Here is a 15720-nt window from a genome sequence, read left to right as displayed (position 1 = left end):
AGGAAGAGTGGCCAGGGCGCAGGCACACTGCAGACTCCAGAAAGCGGGGGCCTCCTTGGCCGTTAGCCCTTAGCCGCCCCATCCTCTCTCTCCGGAATCGGTACCTGGGTGGGGGGAGGAGCCAGACTTCCCCGAGTTTGAGCCCCAGCTTGTGTACCACCTTCCTGAGCCTCAGTTTCTCCATCTGTGGGCTGGGCACAGTCCGCACACACCTCTGAGGTGGTCGTGGGCATTCTGTGGCGAGGCCGGGAGGCAGCAGCGCGGGGCAGCTGGTGCCGGGGGCTGGGCAACGGGTCGGGCTGACGTGCTCTCCTTCCAGTCTGCAATGACGAGAACCCGTGCGAGGGCATGAGCCGGCACGCCACCTTCGAGAACTTCGGCATGGCCTTCCTCACGCTCTTCCAGGTCTCCACTGGTGACAACTGGAACGGGATCATGAAGGTACACGTGCGGGGGCTGGGGCGGGAGAATCGGGCTGAGGGCCGGGTCCTGAGGGTCAGCGCTCCCGAGCCGTCTGCCTGCCCAGCGCCCGGTCGCACCCAGAAGGGAGGTGCAGGGCACAGAGACGCAGAGGGACCTGCCCGGGGACCCCGAGGCAAGGGAGGTGGCGGTGAGGCCAGCGTGGGTTCTCCGTCTGCCCCCAAATGCTGCTCTAGGGCCAGCGCTCAGATTCTCGGGGACAGGACTCTGCCCAGGGCCAGGGGCTCCAGGTGCTGCGCCTCCAGGTGCCAGGTCCTGGGGTGTTGGCCCCACTGCCCATCACCCAGTCCTGACGCCTGGGCTCTGGCCCTCGGCGGCCTGGGGCGGGGGTGGGGCTCACAGGACAGAGATGAGACCTGTGCCCAACACCCTCAGGCCTCACCGATGCCTCCCCGCCCCCGCCCGGTGCAGGACACGCTGCGGGACTGCACCCACGACGAGCGCAGCTGCCTGAGCAGCCTGCAGTTCGTGTCGCCGCTGTACTTCGTCAGCTTCGTGCTCACGGCCCAGTTCGTGCTCATCAACGTGGTGGTGGCCGTGCTCATGAAGCACCTGGACGACAGCAACAAGGAGGCCCAGGAGGACGCCGAGATGGACGCCGAGCTCGAGCTGGAGATGGCCCACAGCCTGGGCCCCAGCCCGCGGCCACCTGCCAGCTCCCCGGGGGCGCCGGTGCCCGGCCAAGGGCCAGGAGGGGCGGGCGGTGGGGGTGACGCCGAGGGCCGCCTGTGCCGACGCTGCTACTCGCCAGCCCAGGTGGGCGGGGCCGGAGAGGGCACGGGGGTGTGGGGGCGGGGTGGGGCGCTGCCAGGCTAGAAGGGCAAGGGGGGCCGGGGCCTCTGCCGTTTCGGGCCCCACCCAGCTCAGCTCTGTTGAAGGGGCGACCCTGTGATGAGGGGTCGGGCCCAGGCCACGGGCAGAGAACCGGGGGAGGGCAGCTGTGTCCCGCCCACCCTACAGTCCCGACCCGCCGATAATCCCGCCTGTCCCCGCCCCGTCCCCGTCCGCCTAGGAGAACCTGTGGCTGGACAGCGTCTCTTTAATCATCAAGGACTCTTTGGAGGGAGAGCTGACCATCATTGACAACCTGTCTGGCTCCATCTTTCACCACTATTCCTCGCCGGCCGGCTGCGAGAAGTGTCACCATGACAAGCAAGAGGTAATGAAACCCCAGAGGGAGCTGGGGCCTTGGGGTGGGGGTGGCACAAAGCCTGGTGGGGGCCAGCCTGAGGGGGACCCGACCAGGCCGATTTGGCCAACACTGGCCTGTCTCCTGAGTCCAGGCTGGCCTGTCTGTCCGCCCCGTGCTGGCCTGGGGCGTGGCCTCAGAGAGCTGTGCCTGTACACAGTGGGTGCTCAGAAAGGGTGGCTGCCCACCTTGGTGGTGGGCTGCTGGTGCCCACAGGAAGCCCACATGTCACCTCTGGGGCATTTTGCCTTTTCCATGACATGAAGGGATCATCTAGGGCCATCATCTCAGCGCCTAAAGCCTGAGCACCCCAGAGCCTGCTCCAGGGGCCCTGCTCTGGCCCCCAGCTTGGCCCCGCCATCCCCAGGCGGAGCTTCCCAGATGGGTGTCCCAGGGCATCCACTGGGCCCAGGCCTGCCTTGTACAAGCTCAGGCAGACCCTCTCCCTTCTTCCCTGAAGTGTGGGGCCCTCAGCTCCTCCCCAGGGGTTTTCTAGCCTAGCCTGCAATAGCTTCAGATTCCCCAGGGCAACCACCCCCACCAATGAAGGTAGCCTGCATAGGGACAGAGGTGCCTCAGATCCAGCCAGCTTCTTGGGCACCTGGTCTGGGGGCAAGTGGACCAGTTTTGGAATTTGCGGCCCAGGGTGACTCACCTGTCCTCTGGCCCAGCCCAGCCAGCACTTTGCTGGCTGTGACACCCTCATGTCATCACCCACCCTCTGTCCAGGCTGGGTCCCTGCACGGGGTGGACATGCCATCTGTGCTCAGGTCTCTGGCTCTCCCTGACCCCTGCCCTGCGTCTTTCTGGAGTAAAGGGCCTGTCCCATCCCAGACCCAGGGGTGACCTGAGGCTGTCACCTGTCTGCAGGTGCAGCTGGCCGAGACGGAGGCCTTCTCCCTGAACTCAGACAGGTCCTCGTCCATCCTGCTGGGCGATGACCTGAGTCTGGAGGATCCCACGGCCTGCCCGCTCGGCCCCAGAGACAGCAAGGTGAGTGGCCCCGGGTGGGCTCCTGGCCAAGTGGGTCTGTCCTTGCAGCCTCGCCTTCCCAGCACTGCGTACTGGGCCCTCATCTCCTGTTAATCAAATGAGGGAAGGGTTCAGAGAGGTGGAATGACTTACCTGAAGCGATGAGCTCATCCAGGGCTCCAGTCACAGCATCCCAGTGGCCTCAGCTGCTTCCTATAGCTTTGGGCGTTTTTTTTTTTTTTTTTTTTTTTTTTTTTGTCTTTTGTCTTTTTTGCTGTTGTTGTTGTTGTTGCTATTTCTTGGGCCGCTCCCGCGGCATATGGAGGTTCCCAGGCTAGGGGTTGAAACGGAGCTGTAGCCACCGGCCTACACCAGAGCCACAGCAACTCGGGATCCGAGCCACGTCTGCAACCTACACCACAGCTCACGGCAACGCCGGATCGGTAACCCACTGAGCAAGGGCAGGGACCGAACCCGCAACCTCATGGTTCTTAGTTGGATTCGTTAACCACTGCGCCACGACGGGAACTCCCTGGGCGTTTTTGATCCATTTAATGGGAGTTATTTCTAGTGGGCCAACCTTACGGGGGGGCTGAGAGGCTGAAGAGAATAGGGGAAGGTTGCAGCAGGTGCAGGCACCTACTGTGTGCCAGCTGTTACTTGCACTCAGTGTGTCCGACCCCCTTGGCCTGTCTTCTGTGCATCAGGGTTGATTTGGCTCCATTCCACATGTGAGAGAAGGAGCTCTGGGATGTGAGGGGGCTGGTCCTGCCACACAGCCGGGCATGGCACAGCAGGGAAGCTGGCCCCGGGGCTGCTCTCCAGACTTTGCTCTCCAGGTGGTCCGTCCGAGGAGGCCGGGAGGGTGGGAAAGGCCACTGTGCTGATCCTGCAGACACAGGCAGGGGAGGCCTGCTGCCTGGCTTATGACCTCAAGGCCAAGTCATTCTTGCCCTGGCTGGGGGGTGTGAGAAGGAGCCCCTGGCCTGAGGTTGGGAGGCAGTGGCCTTGCCCTAAGAGAACCTCTGTCCCCTGATCCCTGGGGCAGCCTGGATTTGGCACCACTGCCCCCCAGAGCCATCCTCTGTCAGCTCTTCCCAGGTCCTCCTGGCCCCCTCTGTCCCCTGACAGCTGACAGCTCCTACAGCTCCAGCCACCCTCGCCCAGTCCCCTCCTGTATTTCCTGCCTCCCTGCACCCTTTTCCCACAAGGATGTTGGAGTGCCCTATTCCTAGGGCCTGGTTGGGCTCAGGTGGGTGCAGTATGTTTCAGTAGGATTCGGAGAAGAAGTCACGGAGGCCCATCTGCCTTGGAGGGGGCACTGAGTCAGCTTTTAAGAAGCTTGCTGGGCAGAAGTGACCTTGGGTTGCAGGGCTGAGGAAGCACAGGGCCCAGGGAGTGCCAGGATGGGAGGCTGGCAGCTTCTGGATGCCAGGCCCTGGAAGAAGGGGTTACTGTCTCATTTATGGATGTGGAAACTGAGGCTCAGCCATGAGCAGGGACCTGCCCAGGCTCTTGCTCGCAAGGCCCTGCAGCCACTTGTCTTCTGGTGCCGTCACCAACTTAGACTTGGCTTTTGCACTGGGCCAGGGTCTACACCAGGCCCTTGACTGCAGAGACAGGGAAGACCCTTAAGGCTCTCAGAGTCTCCAGGGGAATGAGCGGGAAACTGCTGCCTGCCTAGGACATCACAGAGGGCTTCCTGGAGGTGGGGTCCTTCCACCTGGGTTTTGGCAGATGATAATTGCTGGCCAGGCAGAGGAGGCAAGGAGAAGGCCATCCCAGGCAGCGAGATCGGCCAGGCAGAGGTCGGACGGCAGCCGTGGCAGGCTGTCCCCCTCCACCGTCCTGGCCCCTCCACCTCCCTTTTTCTGCAGGGAGAGCCAGACCCACCTGAGCCCATGCGTGTGGGGGACCTGGGCGAATGCTTCTTCCCCGTATCCAGCACGGCTGTCTCGTCGGGTCCAGAAAACTTCCTCTGCGAGATGGAGGCGATCCCGTTCAACCCTGTCCGGTCCTGGCTGAAACATGAAAGCAGCCAAGGTGAGGGGCGGGAGCTCCGCCAGCTCTCCACAGCCCTGGGCTCGGGTGGTGGCTTCAGCGGGAGCTGGCTGAGTTTTTTTCCTTCGTATTTTTGCCTAAACCACTCTATTGAGTCCAGAAGAACCAGATAAGGTCACTGACAATAAAAGACAGGGATCTCAGGCCTGAGAGAACCATGATGAAGGATCAGGAGCCAAATAATACAGAGAGGTGAGATCATTATTATACCAGGAATTTGGGCTAATGGATGATTTGCACTGAGTTTCCTAGGAGCTGTGGTGAAAAGGGAAACAGGTGGGCACACACAGCACTCATCAAGCAGAAGGAAAGCTGCCTAATTACCCAAGTGTCTTCCTTGAGCTAAATTTGAGAGCTGTTTATCCACAAGGTGACGCTGAGCAGAAAGCCTGCTTTCCTCCATGGTCCTTTGGTACAAGGCGCTACCCTCATCTCATGTTTGTGCTTTGGGCTCCTGCGTGGGCTGTGGACACCAGGACAGTGCACTGAGCTGACCTGTCCATCACTCGGGCTCACTGTCACCTCTAGTCTCCTTTTTTCTTTTTTTTTTTTTTCTGTCGCCATTTCTTGGGCCACTCCCGTGGCATATGGTGGTTCCCAGGCTAGGGGTCGAATCAGAGCTGGCCTACGCCAGAGCCACAGCAACACAGGATCCGAGCCGCATCTGCAACCTACACCAAAGCTCACAGCAACGCCAGATCGTTAACCCACTGAGCAAGGGCAGGGATCAAACCCGCAACCTCATGGTTCTTAGTCAGATTCGTTAACCACTGAGCCACGATGGGAACTCCGCCTCCAGTCTCCTTGTAGAGGAGACAGGATCTGGTCTCATAGCACTGTCTGGGCGAGGGAGCAGAGAGATGAGCTCAACAGAAGAGGGGTCCCAGGACCCTGGGCTCACCCCAGGTACTCTTCTGGGAGGCCTGGCATCGAGCACCTTCGAGGAGCAGAGGGTGGGGCTGGGGTGACTTTTCTGAGGACCCTCCCTAGAGCTGATGACCTCTGGACTAGACATGACGGCAGAGGTGCGGAGTCCCTGGACTTCCTGAACCCGAAGTCAGGGTGTAGGACCCAAGGGCCATTCTGACCAAATGAAATCCCATCCTCTTTATCTAACCATCCGTGAACCTTCTCCTTAAATAATAAGATGACATAGGTTAGGACGCCCCCTACCTGGGGACACACACGCTTCCATCCCTCGCCCAGACCTGCCCCAGCCCTCATTTTCCTCTCCCCTTCTCCCTGCCTCTCCCCATCCCCATCGGAGCAGAACAGCACTCTCTCTGCCACCCATGCTGTGCCCACCTGCTGCTGTCCTAGGGGTGTCAGGACCTGGCGGGCAGTCGTCACAGTGAGCACTGCTGTGGCCGAGAGCTCTGAGGCTGCCTTTTGCTTTTCTCTCCACTCGAGGTGGGCAGCAGGTCCCCGTGGCACAACAGAAGGAACCCAGGGGTGCTGAGCCTGGCTCCAAAAGCTGTGCCTTTACCCAGTGCCTGTCCTCCTAGGAAGGACACAAGCAGGCTCGGTGTTTCTCCCTTGCTTTCACCACGGGGACACCAGGCCCAGAGACGGATGCTTGCCCACAATTTCACAGCCCCCTTCCAGCCAGCCCACCCTCCCTCCAGGGGCCAGGCAGCCTGAGCCTACCCCCAGCCTCCTTTCTTCCCTCTGCAGCAGCACCCCCGAGCCCCTTCTCCTCGGATGCCTCCAGCCCACTCCTGCCCATGCCGGCCGAGTTCTTCCACCCCGCTGTGGCTGCCAGCCAGAAAGGGCAGGAGAGGGCCGCTGGTGCTGGGACCCTGCCGAAGATCGCCCTGCAGGGCTCCTGGGCTTCCCTGCGGTCGCCGAGCGTCAACTGTACCCTCCTCCGGCAGGTATGGCGCCTCCCGCCTCTGAGAGCTCTCCTGGCTGAGTGAGGCCTTGAAGTCCAAGGTGGAGGAGGAGGGGATGGGCTCAACCAAAGGCACGGGGCACCGCAGTGCTGGGCACGCTTGGAGGATTGAGGGGGTGGTGCTGAGATTTCAGGGAGGAGGTGGCACCAGAAGCTGATAGAAGGGACAGGGTCAAGTGCATCTGGGGATAGTAGTGTGGGGAGGGCCTGGGTGGGGGCTCTGAAGGAGTCATGGGCTGGCTTGAGGGGCTGCGGAGGAGGGGGCATTGGGAGGCTTTTCAGGGTGGGGGTGGGAGGGGGATGCTAAGAAAGTTGGGGTGTGGCCATTAAGAAAGGAGGTCAGAGTGCGGGTCTGGGGGGCAGGGAGGACTCCGTGTGCAGGGCCACCACCTGGGCCCTGTGGCTGGGGACCTGGTCTCAGGGAGAAGCGGGAGCCGCCCCTGTCTCACCCAGTGTGGTGGGGGTGGGGCCAGGCCCAGGGCGCTGTGGTCATTTGTTTCCATCGTGACTGTCCACCCAGCTACACTCCAGGCCATGTGCTAGGCTTGGGTGCGACAGCAGGCAGCCTGATCACAAAATCCCTGCCTCCCGGGGTTTACAGTTTAGTGTGTTGCAGGGGTGGGAGGAGAGATGATAAACCAAAATAAATGCAGGAAAAATAGTCTATTCGGCCTTGATGCTTCCAGGGAGAACATTGCCCAGAAAAAGGGGCCATGGGGGGAGCAGGGGTGCCTGCAGCTCAGTGGAGGGGCTGGGGAGGCAGCGAGGTGTGAGGCAGGTGGGTTTGGGGAAGAACCTTCCAGGCAACAGCCAGAGCAGAGGTGGGGGGGGGGCTGGGTCACGAGGAGCCATGTGAGCAAGGGAGGGGGGTCTGAGTAGGAGGCCGCAGGCTGCCCTCCCCTCCCAGGACAGGGGAGTTGGTTGGGGCAGGGGGCCCAGTCAGAGGCCATGGCAGGGACCATCAGGGCCACCCAGAAGCTCAGACAGGTGCGAGTGGGGGGCGGGCGGAGGGAAAGCTGTGGGGTGCAGGACGTGTTCTGAGGTTGCCCCTGAGAGGCTGGAGGGGCTGCCGGTGCTCAGGTGTCACCGAGATGGGTGGGCTGGGGGAGGATGCGCCGCCCCCCATGCCCTGTGGCCTCCCCGCAGGCCACCGGGAGCGACACGTCGCTGGAGGCCAGCCGCAGCAGCTCGGGGGGCAGCCTGCAGACCACGCTGGAGGACAGCCTGACCCTGAGCGACAGCCCGCGGCGCGCCCTGGGGCCCCCCGCGCCCGCCCTGGGGCCCCGCGCCGGCCCGTCGCCCGCCACCCGCCGCCGCCTGAGCCTGCGGGGCCGGGGCCTGTTCAGCCTGCGCGGGCTGCGGGCGCACCAGCGCAGCCACAGCAGCGGGGGCTCCACCAGCCCGGGCTGCACGCAGCACGACTCCATGGACCCCTCGGACGAGGAGGGCGCGGGCGGCCGGGCCGGCGGGGGCGGCGGGGGCGCGGGCAGCGAGCACTCGGAGACCCTGAGCAGCCTGTCGCTCACCTCCCTCTTCGCGCCGCCGCCCCCGCCGCCCGGGCTCCCGCCCGCGCGCAGGTTCAGCAGCACCAGCAGCCTGGCCGCCGGCCCCGGCCGCCCGCGCACCGCCGCCCGGCCCCGCGGCCTGGCGCGCAGCCCCTCCTGGGCCGCCGATCGCCGCAAGGACCCGCCAGGCCAGGCCGAGCCGGCCGCCGGCCGGGGCCCCTCGGCGCCCGAGCCGCAGCCGCCGCCGCGGGAGCCGCAGCCCGGGGACGCGGCGAGCCGGGGGAGGAGATGAGGGGCCGCCGCCCGCGCGCCCGCCCGCCCCGTCTCACCTTCTTTACCTCAGGAGCCAGGGGGCAGACAGCAATACTTCGTCCACGACCTGGGCACCGCGCCGGGCCAGCGCCAGGCCGCCGAGCGGGCGGGCGGGCGGAGCAGGGTCCCGGTCGTCGAGGCTCCTGCGGGGCCAGCGTGGTCCTGCCCGTGCATATACGTACATACATGTGCATATACACAGAGAGAGACAGACATATATATTTATTTATTTTTTCTACCGAGAGCTTATGATTTCCAGAAAGTGCTAAAGTTGGGGAGTGCGGGTTGGGGCCCAGACAGGGCTATCTCCTGATGCGTGGGAGGCAGGCGGGACCCACTCTTGGGCAGGTGGCCCTGCAGAGGCGTTCCAGCCGTGATGTCTGGGTCTCGCCCTGGGTTGGGAGTAGCTTGGAGAGGGGCTCTCTCTGGCCAGGGAGACGGGCCCAGAAGAAGAGGTGGAATTCAGGGTGCATTTTTTTCTTTTAAAGAAGAAAACGCTGCTAAGATCCAGCCCCTCCACGTGTTGGGGTGTCTGTCTTGTTCTTGACCGTCTAGTTGTTGTGACAGTCTTTTGTAGATGCCCCAGAGCACACAAACTCTCTTAGTCAACCAGTTAGATGTCTTTCTTTAGAAAAACCAGGGGTGAGTAGTTGTACTTTTTTAGGGCAGGGGTAGGGGCGGAGGGCGGCTCCAAGGCCAGGCAGGGGGCTCAGCCTTGGGTGAGGTCATGGCCTCAGTGGCTTTGCCCCCAAGAGGCTGAGGGCAACAAGGGTGCGGGAGAGTCCGGAAAAGTGGAGGGCGCTTGGCTGGCCCTGAGAGGCTCGGAGGTCGAGGGGGATGCCCGCCGGGTCTGTGCTGAATGGGTGGCCCCGGGGGGCTCCTGGGCTCTGGCAGTCAGTGGCTGGTTACTTAATTGCCTTCTACCCCCCAGGTGGACCCTGAGCCGCAGCCGTTCCCCCAAGTTGTTACCCACCCCCTACTGTCCCCTGAGCAACTCTGCTCCCCCGCACCCCCCTCCCCACCATGGAGGTCAGGGTAAAGCCGATCCGTCAGGACTCTAAGCAGGGGTGGGCGTACCTGCCTGGGCCCTGGGACCAGCCCCCGGTCCAGCACCTGCACCGGCCCAGCCTGGTACCCAGAGACCCACATCTGCCCTCCTCCTCCCCGCTCCCTGTCCCTGGGTCTCTGTTTCAGACCCTCCCCACTCCCCCACCCCCCACCCTTTCCCAAAGCGGCAGTGCTTCTCAAATGAGTTAACAGATGGGTGTTTTTTCATTTGAATAGCCCTGCATTTATTTCGGTATTTACTAGAAAAAAAACCCCTAGTATGTTGAACACATGCTTTCACAGACGTACCGCTTAGTTCAAGGCTGGGTTTTGAACGATGAATGCGCTTGGAGTCACTTTGGGCGGTGGTGGTGGAGGGGTCCGCAGACACGCCGAGGTCATGGGAAGGGAAAGCCTGCAAGGTGACCACTGCGTTTCAGCGACAGCCAGGCCCTTTGCCCACGTGACAGCTTCTCAGTGGCTTCGGCTGGTTCCCCCCGAGGAGCCCTTGTCCTTGTTCCCAAACCCTGGCCTTAAAGACTTTGGCTGTGGGCTGGGCTGGCCAGTTGTGGGGGGAGGTTCTGCGTGACAGGCTCTGGGTGTCTTCTGGGGGGCATAGGGACCCCTGGAGCCTGGGGCGCTGTGCAGAGGGAGGAAGTAGGGAATCTAAGCTTCAGGGCTGGCAAAGCCTTTCCCCAAGGGCTGGGGGTGGGGGTGGGGTGGGGAAGGGTCGTCAGGCTCACTTTACGCATGAGGAAACCAAAGTCCAGAGAGGTGAGGGGGCCACCCCAGGACCCCCCAGGGCCTGGGCCACCATGAGACTGGGGTACTGCTGGGCACCAATGCCTGAGTACCTGGGATCTGAAACAGCAACCCCATGTTTCGAAGGGGGTGGATTCAGAAGGCAGCCTGGGCGTTCCCGCTGTGGCGCAATGGGATCGGTGGTGTCTTGGGAGCCCTGGGATGCAGGTTCAATCCTGGGTCCAGCACAGTGGGTTAAGGATCTGGCATTGCTGCAGCTTCGGCTTGGGTCTTGACTGCAGCTCTGACCTGTTTTCCTGGCCCGGGAGCTCCATATGCTGCGGGGTGGCCAGAAATGGAGGGGAGGGGAAAGGCAGCCTGGCTGAGGGCCTCTACTGGCAGGAAGGAATTGGGCCGGCTTGGAGGTAGACCAGGATTTGCCTCCGAGCCTCCCTCTCCTCACCCACTAGTGCGGGTGGTGGGCAGTCCCGTCAAGGGGTCTCTGTGAGGGCACACAAGGGGATGCCCAAACGCTGTGATCCCTCCCAGAACAACGGCCTCCGGGGTGAGGGGTTGGCTGGGCCTGGGGTCATGTTTCCTCCTGCCCACAGGGGGCCGTTGGCTGGTGGGGGAGGCTGGGCCTGAGCCCCAGGCTGCCTGCTGCAGAGCGCCTGGCACTGGTCTCCTTCACGGAGCTGATTGTTTCATCATGAGGCCGCTCGTCTGGGGGAGAAGAGGGCACAGGCAGCCTGCCTGGCTCTTCCTGGCCCTCCCTCCCAGCCCACACTGGCAGCATGTTCCTGGAGGGATGTGGGTGCCAGGGCCCGGAAGACGGCTCGTGGGACCTGAGAGGACCGTGTGGAGGGAGGGTGGGGGCTCCAGGGGATGGCACCTGACACTGGCACGCAGCTCCTGTTTCCTGTGGTCCGGAGCCATCGGGCTTTACTCCGCACGGTGGCCCTGAGCCCTGTGCACTGCTGCTCCCTGCAGACCATGGAAATGACCTTCCTGGGGACACTTGGTTATCAGTGGCTGGGCAGGGAACACAGCCTGGGTGTGTCTGACACAAAGCCATCCTTTTACCCTGAATCGTGTGATCCCAGAACAAGCAGACACGTGGGAAGAGTGATCCAGGCATTGCCTGAGCGATGGTTCGAGAGCGGGACAGAGCCGGGTATGTCTGGAGGTCGGAATAGCTGAATGCAGAGGTTAGAAGCTTTGCCTGGGGACTCAGAGATGGGGCTGGTTCCAGAGGGGCCCCAAATGCTGACCCCAGGCACTCAGCCTTGTTCCTGTGAGCTCCCTGCGATGGGGCACCAGGGAAGCTGTGATTGGCTGGCCAGGACAAGCCACAATGGCTAAGGGTTGGGTGAATGGCCTCTTGCCCTTCCTGAGCCTGTGGCCTGCTCATCACAAAAGCACAAACCTACCCCAACCCACATGGCCTGGCCCTGGGGAAATCGAAAGTGGGGACCCTGGTGCTGGACACCCTCAGCTATCTGTTCGCAGGCCTCTGCAGAGGGGCAGCTGGCGGGCCCCTTAACGCCTGCACAAAGGGACCCAAGATCAGATGGGACATGGCCTACCCGGGCCAAACCCTTTCCCTGGCCCTGCCCGACCTTCCCCTGCACCAGACAGCCCCCTAGAAGTGGACAAAATGTGCCCAATATCAGCCTGTCTGCCTGTCTCCCCCCCAGATCCTCCCACTGGAGCTTTCTGTTTCAGGGGCCACCTCTGGCCCCCTTTGCTGCGCTGTGTAAGGGCTCAGGGTCTTAGGAGCTGCTCTTTAGCCCAATACACATACTCTTTTTGTCTTTGTGCAATAATCAGTGTTCCTGGCAGAGCCTGGGCCGAGCTGGGGTCTGGGTGGGAGGCAGAGACCGCCTCCTCCTGGAAGCCCTCGACCTGGCCCTGCTGCCGTGACTATCGCACTCCCAGTTGCTGTACAGTTTCTATGGTGTGAATGAACTTCCCTCCTAGTTGCTGATGGCGCTGGTACCTGCTGGCCCAGATGGCCCGGGGTAGAGAAAACCTGTGGCAGCCGCCACCAGTGTTGTTTTGAATAAAACCCAGAAGCCTATTTCAGAATTTCTCCGTGTGTCTGTGTTGTTCTTTCCCGAGCGGGGCAGGTGTCAAGCTGGGGGGTTTCCAGGGGGACAGGGGCTGTGGGGCCTGGGGTGTCTGGGACCTAAAGACACCCACGGAAGGGTCCTCTCCTGACTGGGGTGTGGGTCAGGGTCTGCTGGGCGGAGGAGGAAGCAGGGCCTGGGTCTTGGACTCTGATTCTATCGCTGAGATGCTGGACCTGGCTGAGAGGATCACAAGAGAGTAATAATCTACTCACCTGGCACTGTTGCCTGAAATCCTACTGTGCGTATTATCAGGACTCTTTTGGCTGCAAAGGACAAAAACCCAGCTCAGATGTGCTTAAGAATGAAAGAAAGAGCCAGAAGAGAGGAAGGGAAGGGAGAGAGGAAAGAGAGAAACAGGAAGGAAATAACTTAGTGGCTCAAGCAGCTAAAAACCCTGGAGATAGGGTTGGCTTCAGGTACAGCTGGATCAAGGGCTTCAGGTACAGTTGGATCAAGAGCTCCAACTCCATCACTAGGACATCACCTCTGGGCTCTGCTTCCTTCTACATTTGCTTCCCTCCTCTCCGAGTGGCCACCAGCAGCCCAGGCTTTGGTCTCGTCCCTAGATGAAGGAGAGCTTCTCTCCCTGATGGTCTGACAGAGTTCATGGACTCTCATAGGTTGATGGGGGTATGTATCATGCTATGATTGGCCAGGTTTGACCTCGGATCCAGGGATGGGGGGTGCCTACCTGCATCATGGCCTGAGAGCAGGAGAGGGAGAAGCTGGTGGGGGGGCAGGGGGTGGGGGAGAACCGCTGTGTTCTTGTTGGAAAGGGGTGGTGATGAAGGCTGGCCCTGCAGCCAAACCTGGGGTGTCTCACCTCAGTCGCAGCTCCCTGTGGCTTCACCCCTGAGAAGGGTGCTTCTTTGGATGAAGTGAGGGGCCCAGAGAGGTCCAGAAACGGGTCACCTGGGTGTCAACAAGGTGTGGGAGCAAATAGCCAAGCTGGTGGCTAGAGGACCTGCCTGGTCTCACCAGCCTTACCCGGGGCTCCCATCCCCCTCATTTGTTCTTTCTCTCCTCCTCTGGGGCCTGGGCCTGGCTGGGGCAGGGACATGGGAACATCCTAGGGGACCTCCAGCACTGCACCTACCTCTCTGAGGCCCCGCCCACTCTGGAGAGCAGGGTGAACTGAGGCCACCTCACTGGAAGGCCAGTAACCCCCAGCCCCATGGGGCTGTCCCTCCATCACCCTTTGCCCGCTTGCCCCCCGTTTTCCCCGTTTCTGCTCTGTGATCCCCTTCTGGTGGCCCCTGCAGCTCTTGGAAATGCCGGAGACAGTTCTGCAGCCATCGGAGCCCATCTGCGTGGTGCCTACATCGAAGCTTCCAGCTGCCGGCAATGCTGCTCAGAGCCCTAGTTTTTCCGTGCTCAGGGTGTCTCGGGGGAGCCCTTCCAAGGCCTTTCTACCTGGGCGTCTGCCTCACCGAGAGGAAGCAGTGGGAGCAGGGAGTGAGGTCGAAACGGGGCGGGGGCCTCATGGGCACCTGTGCGCAGGTACCCACATCTGCCACGGGCCTGCCCCCGCTCCCAGACGGCCTGCCTCTGGCCAGAGAGGGTTCTTAGCCCCATTGGCAGATGAGGAATCTGAGCAAGGCAGACCCTCCACAGAACAGGCCAGCCCCTAAATCCAAGTGCAGGTCCAGGCCTCTCTGGACCCTGTGGCCCAGGGCCCAGCCTGAGCCTCATTCGTCACCTGTGACACCCGGTCTAGCTGCCCAGCCATGGATCTCATGGCGGAAGGGCCAGCCAGCCCTGGCTCCCTGGGGAGACCCCCTGCCCCAGCTCCTCTCTCCCAGCCCCTCGAGGCAGACCTGCTGGACGTCTCTGTGGGGTCCCTCAGACTCCACGTGTTCAAAACCTCTAGATCGCTGTCCTCAACACCTGTCCCTTCCTGGAAACCTGGGCCCCTGGCTGCAATTCCTCCCCCACCAGGGATCCTGGGCCTGAATGGGGCCCACCTCATGCTGGCTTCCCACCCACCCCTGCTCAAGCTTCCTCCCCTCCCAAGCTTCCCTGCTGACTGCGGCTTCCCCGCCCCAGCCCCACAGCTCACCCTGCTGGGCACTTTGGAGTCTACTCTCCCTAGGACCACCCCTCCTTCTGGAACTCTCTCCTCCCTCCCAGCCCCCAGGCGGTCCCACCTACTTGTTCTCACAGGAGCCTAGGGCCAAGCCCCTCCTTGTCACTCTTTCTAGGCCTGGTCAGCCTCTCTCGCTCTGCTGCCAACCCCATGCCTCTTCCCCAGCGTCCTGGGGCCGCCCTCTAGTCTTCCCTTCTCCCTTTCTTCCCTTCCCCTGGCTAACTCTCGCTTATGCTTTCAGGTCTCAGCTCTCAGGTCATCTCCTCCAGAAAGCCCTCCTGGCTGCCCCAAGTCTTTGCCCCACAGCTTCCACTTCTCCATCCACACCAGCTCTTCCCCTCATGTCATTGTCTGTTTCCCGAGTCCCCGTTACACTGCATCAGTGTGGGGATGGCGACCAGGGTCCCTTCTCCCAGCCCAGAGCCCGGTGCCCGGTTGAGCCTCAGCAAATGCCAGCTATGTGTCCATATTTTGGAAGCAGAAGGGATTTTGCAAGACCAGCTAAGCATTTCCTCACTTTTCAACACGAGGAAACTGGGTCCCAGAGACGCGGAAGGTGGTTCCAGGGGTGACTGTGACCTGCCCTGCCAGCGCCCAGCTCTCCTTCTGAGGCTGCCAATCAGGGTGGGGTGGGGGCTGGGGGGCAAGGCTGGGAAGCAGAGTCCCGCTTTATTTTTCTCTCCCTTACCCGTTAATAATGGGATGAAAAGCAAGTCGTTGCCCAGGAGAGAGGCTGACTTAAAAAAAAAAAAAAGCCCAAGAACATTTTAAGAGAATGAGAAACTTGAGCCATCAGCACTTTTTATTTAGACCTGAATTCATGAATTTTAACCAAATAAACACTGGCATGTTAGGTATTAATATATGTACGATTATGCAAAACCGCTATCATGGCTATAATGAAAATTAGATTCTGACTCGGAGGTGGTGTTCTAGGAAGGAGGCGTCCTCCGGTTTCCAGCGCGGTGACCTCGGATTGCCGTTGCCATGGTAACGGGGCTGCCGTGGGAATCTGTGGACCGGAGGCTGGTCCTGTGGGGACGGGCAGCCTGCAGGGCCAGGCTGGGCTGGTGCAGACCTGCAGGCCCCACATCTGGGCCGGCCCGGGCCGAGGCAGCTGTGTCTCCTAGGTAACCGGAGCCTCACAGGAGAGCAGACAAGTCACCGGTGGGAGGAGTGCGGTGGGCAGAATCCGCGGCGCACGGTGCCCCTGTGTCCCGCGCATCCTCTCCCTCCCTTCCTTGATGGCCCCTTTCAATAGACATTTGTTGAGCACCTACTGTGTTCTCAGCCTGCGCCAGGAC

General features: G+C 61.7%; 1 protein-coding gene across 1 annotated transcript in view; it reads left to right on the top strand.

The window, feature by feature from the left end:
* Positions 1–12286, top strand: part of CACNA1I (calcium voltage-gated channel subunit alpha1 I) — a 109721-nt gene extending 97435 nt beyond the window's left edge. The window contains 7 exon segments of the mRNA XM_021093102.1: positions 320–441; positions 892–1236; positions 1493–1639; positions 2540–2662; positions 4519–4684; positions 6377–6576; positions 7740–12286. Of these exon segments, the coding sequence (XP_020948761.1) occupies positions 320–441; positions 892–1236; positions 1493–1639; positions 2540–2662; positions 4519–4684; positions 6377–6576; positions 7740–8390 (1754 nt within the window). The 3' untranslated portion in view covers positions 8391–12286.

The sequence above is a fragment of the Sus scrofa genome, chromosome 5, assembly GCF_000003025.6.
Source record: "Sus scrofa isolate TJ Tabasco breed Duroc chromosome 5, Sscrofa11.1, whole genome shotgun sequence".
Lineage (NCBI taxonomy): Eukaryota > Metazoa > Chordata > Mammalia > Artiodactyla > Suidae > Sus > Sus scrofa.
Note: the sequence above shows the minus strand (reverse complement) of the source record. Positions and strands in the feature narration are given on the sequence as shown.